We start from the raw sequence: 4,743 nt of genomic DNA, 5'->3' as shown, positions 1-4,743 counted from the left end.
TGGGAGGCAATATAAATGGGCCCAATACACCCCCAACTAAGAGATCATTGATTGGGTGAGAGTAATACGACCACCCAGAGAAAGACATTTGTATTCCCACCTCGTGATATTTTTGTAGTACCTATCCACTAACCACATCCAGTCATTTATCCTGTACTTGTTGGGTTTAATATGATATCCCAAGTATTTCATGCCCCCTCCAATACCTCAGCTCCAATGCCAAATAAATTTCTGATGAATGAAATGTCCTCCAACTCACAACTGCCATATAAAATGATAAACTTCTGTAGGTTCATGATAAGTCCAGTAGCGTTTTTGAATCTGACAAAAATGTGGTATAGAGCCATCCATGCAATCCTATTGATCATGCCCATAATCAATACATCATCCACAAAAAAACTATGAGAAATCCTGATGAGCACAAAATCACCTTCCGCCACAGTTTTTTTGATGTGTAAATTAAGTCCATCCATTGCCAAAATGAATAATAATGGAGATAGGGAGCATCCTTGTCTGAGCCCATGTCCAGCCGTGAAAAAACCAGTGGGGTACCCATTAATAATAACATATCTAACATTTGTTATACAGACCATGATCCATTCCGCATTTCTGGCCTGTAATCCAATTTTTTTTAAAACCATCCTCAGATATCCCCAGTCAAGGAAATCATATGCCTTCTGAAGATCGACCTTCATTACAACAACATTTAATTTTTTGATATGTATAGAATGTATGCATTCTTGTGCAATGACCACAACATCGTGGATCTGTCTGTTCTGTAAGAAGCCGAACTATTTTGGCAATATATATTGAGATAGAGTGTGCTTCATCGTGCCCACAATAGTCTTGGATATAATCTTATATATAAGATTACACATTGAAATTGGCCTATAATCCGAGAATGTACCAGTGGATGTCCCTTTTGGGATGAGGGCAATGTAGGTCGAATTTAAATAAGGATGGATATACCCACGGATCCTTGATTATTCTACCATAGCCAAGAGATCACCTTGAAAAATGTCAAAAAAGTGCGTAAATAATTCAACTGTCCATCCATCAAGTCCTAGACATTTATCTTTTTTAAATGTTTTGAGTACCCCCATGATTTCCTCCCTTGTAACCTCCTTGAATAGGGCCTCGTTTGCATTATCATAAAACATGGTGGGATATACATCCACCCCCCAAATCTGATCCTTGGCACAGTCCGCCCCTCTGTGACCATAAGCCTTTACAAAATGTTGGACAACCGCTTTACAAATATCCTTTTGAGTTTGAAACTGGTTCCCATCTGAGTCCTTAATCTCCCATATGGAGTTAATTTTTCTTCTATTATTGGCGAACTTGTGAAAGAATTTTGTATTTCTGTCACCTTCCCGGATCCATATGGCCCTACTCTTTAGGCGCCATGTAGCCTCCTGGATTTGTAGAATTTGTTTTCTCTTCAGTTCTAGTGTATGTATATCCTCCTTTAGTGTCGTCGAGGGATTATGTAATAGAAGTTGTGGACTTAGTTTTTCCAATGCCTCTGATATATCATTTAGTTCTTTTTTCAATTGGGCTTTCTTCCTCCTGTCCCATTTCTTTACCACCACCTTCAGAGACTGAAGTTTGTTCATAATGTTTATCATTGGGGAGATGTCCCGTGCCATTTCCATATGCCAAGCATCCCTCACCAGAGTATCAAATTCTGGGTCCCCCAACCATATGCGGTTAAATTTAAAAGGCATTCCATGTCTGAGGTCCTCTTGCCTCCATTGGAGAATAATGGGTTTGTGGTCAGAAATAAAATTATTTATGATGCCTGATTGAATGGATCCAAGTCTTTCCACAAGATGTTCGTGCAGTAGGAATTTGTCTAGTCTTTTTCCCACATATCCATATCCCGCCCTACCATTATCCCATGTAGGAGCAATCTTGGATGGACATACTGTTGAAATCTAATTTCAACTCCGTGCGTACCTCACCCAAAACCGCCAAAGCGAAACAGAAAACCCGCTTAACTTTCTCGGACCGCCTTCCAGCGAAAAGCGGTTTCCGTATACTTGGCTCCGATGGGATTTGGTGCAGACGCGTGTCATTGCCCTGACGTAACGCAACGTCATTTTCTCGGGGGTTAAAGTCCTGCTGCAAACTGCCCTCCGATATTCACCACTGCCGTCCGATTGCCCTCATCAACCTCCGCCGTCGATTGCTCCAAGATGCATACGAACCTGCATCAAATTAAAAATCATGCGTGAAGTAAAAGTCAAGTTTGATTGACCGCCACTCCTGTCTGTAAAAGATTTAAATGCATAGTTAAGTGATCAGTAAATGTTTGGTAAAAACATGAATATTGGCTACACGGAGGTATGGGCACATATATTATATGTGTTATGTTTTTTTTTAAAACGTTGACCATATATATTATAAATCCACGTTTGTAAAAACGTTTTTACATACATAATGAGCCAAAATGAAAAGCGTGTGTGAGTTGTAATGTTTTATGGACATGTGTTTACCATTGTGAAATGGGTAAGTGCGCAGCAGCATGAAAGAGCAGGGAGCAGCGAAGGTCAAGTTTTTTTTTGCACAGCAGTGCAAGCTAAGATAAACAGGGGGCGAAGAATTTTTTTTTATGTGTGTTGATTTTTGCAAGGATGAATACACAACAGTGCGAACAGAGAAAGAGGAGGAGCAGATGAAGAAATATATTACATCGCAGTGCGTAGAGTGAGTAAAGTTTTTTTTATGTATTGCATTTGTATTGAAATGCAAATGAAAAGAGCGCTCAGGTATTTTTTGAGATTGTGAATGTAATGTAAAGATTACTGTATGTGTAAAATATTTTTACAGCAGTATGTGTAAAAATAGTTTTACACCAGCAAATGTAAAAATGGGTTTTACTGCAGTAAACCTAGCACAGTAATTTCTCAGGTGAAAACAGAGTTTTGATGGGTGATAGTTTTTGGAAAATCCCTCTCAGCAAAGAGGATGAATGTGTATCAGGCATGTATTTGTATCAGGCATGTAATTAAATCAATAGAAGTGTTTTTGTGACTGTGTAATGCTGTGTTCTGAGTTAATGTGTTTTTAAAGGCTTCCCTGTGCAAAAGGTCCTGGAACAAAGAAAACAGAGCATTGGCTCTGTGGTATTTGCTTGAATGGTTTTTGGTATTTTCCCCATTTAAAAAAAAAAAAAAAAAAATACCCAACAGTGGTATCGGAGCTAGTCCAGGCTCTTTGAAGACTCAAAGAAGCTGAAGGAAGGTGTTGTTGCAGCAGTCAAACCTCTCCAGCAGTGTGAAGTTTCAGCCAAAGGGATTCAGGTATTTCTCAAGTTTTTGAGTTATTATTAAAAGAACAGTCAGTGATTTAAAAAAACAGTCAAGGATTTAAAGCCTAGATAAGAATGGCAAGGTCAAAGAAGAAAGCCTCCAAGCCTGTTAAAAATGTGTCTCCCTCCTCTACTAAACTAGAAGGGAATCTGTTTGAAAGCATTGTATTTGAGGTTCCAAAGTTTGATGGAAACTTTGATGTATGGGAAATAATGATGAGAGTTTTCCTAATGTCTGAGGGGATTGAAGTCTGGGAGTCAGTGATTGATGACAGCAAGATGGATGAAGAATCCATGGAGTATGATGCACAAGCAGCAAAACTAATCTTGGATGGACTCCCTGATTCAGTGAAGAAGAATCTAGGAAAATACACATCAGCAAAGGATATATGGGACAGACTGCATGACCTTCATGCAAAGGGAGCACTGACCATGACAATGAGTCAAGAAGAAAAATATGAACCCATCATAGAAGCTGAGAGTGAGAAGGTTGACCTCATCAAGCTTCAAGTAAGAGAAAGGGATGAAGAGCTTGCCAAGCTCAAGAAGGAGCTTGATCAATGCAAGAGGAAACATCATGAAGAAGTCATGTCTATGACAAATCAGCTGAATGAAGCAAAGAAGAAGGAAGATGCCTTGACAAGTCAACTTGAACAAAGGCACATGAGAGTGAATAAGCTTGTGGAAGAGATTGGACAGTACAAGGTAGAGGTCTCCTCCCTTAAGTCCGAACTACAAGAAGCCAGGAAGCAGGCACAAGGAGCTGAGAAGAAAATGAAGAGCAGTCAGGCAAAAGATGAAGAAATATCCAAAATGAAGACAGAGATTATCTCCTTCAAAGTAGTAGCAGCTGAAGCTACTCGTAGCAAAGAAGAAACTGAAGGACATCTAGCAAAGAAAAATAATGAGTGTGAAAGATTGGAAGAAGAGATTGTCCTCCTCAGGAAGAAGGTTGAAGGGATGAACAAGATCATGAAGAGCTCTCAAGCTCTGGATGACATGCTCAGCTATCACAGATCTCCATTTGACAAATCAGGACTTGGGTATGTAGGTGAACCCTCAAACAAGGATGAGGATGCTTTAAGCAAGGGAGATGTGAAGAAGCCAGAAAGAGATGGTGATGCTCTTAGTTCCAGCAAAGGCAAGGAGAAAAATGAAGGCTGCAATAGAAGAGATCCTGCTCCAAGCAGAAAACCAGCTCCAAGAAGAAATGTAGCTGATGTCAAAGAGGCAAGAGGCAATGGTGATCATCAAAGGATCTCAAGGCAGCAAGGCTTCAGAAGTACATCAAGAAAACCTCCATCTCCCAGGTACCAAAATTCATTTTATGGTTATTGTTATGCTTGCTCAAATTTTGGTCATATGGCAAAAGACTGTAGAGCATTTCATGGAGATAGATGTTGTGGTCCCCGACAATCTCCAAGAAATAA

General features: G+C 39.8%; 1 protein-coding gene across 1 annotated transcript; it reads right to left on the bottom strand.

Annotated features, from left to right (window-relative positions):
* Positions 1-983: 983 nt before the first annotated feature.
* Positions 984-1,727, bottom strand: LOC149217173 (uncharacterized). Its single transcript, XM_089390151.1, has one exon. It carries the CDS (start codon positions 1,725-1,727, stop codon positions 984-986), a length of 744 nt encoding a protein of 247 aa, XP_089246277.1.
* Between the last annotated feature and the right edge of the window lie 3,016 nt (positions 1,728-4,743).

This window comes from Pinus tabuliformis, chromosome 1_1, assembly GCF_031772625.1.
Source record: "Pinus tabuliformis cultivar Carrire ecotype Pingquan chromosome 1_1, CPIR1, whole genome shotgun sequence".
NCBI classification, from domain to species: Eukaryota; Viridiplantae; Streptophyta; class Pinopsida; order Pinales; family Pinaceae; genus Pinus; species Pinus tabuliformis.
The sequence above is the reverse complement of the archived record's forward strand: the minus strand, read 5'-3'. Positions and strand labels throughout refer to the sequence as shown.

Bases quoted from the DNA above. Each gene is read 5' to 3' on its own strand.
- LOC149217173 (XM_089390151.1), bottom strand. From the start codon at position 1,727: ATGCCTTTTAAATTTAACCGCATATGGTTGGGGGACCCAGAATTTGAT.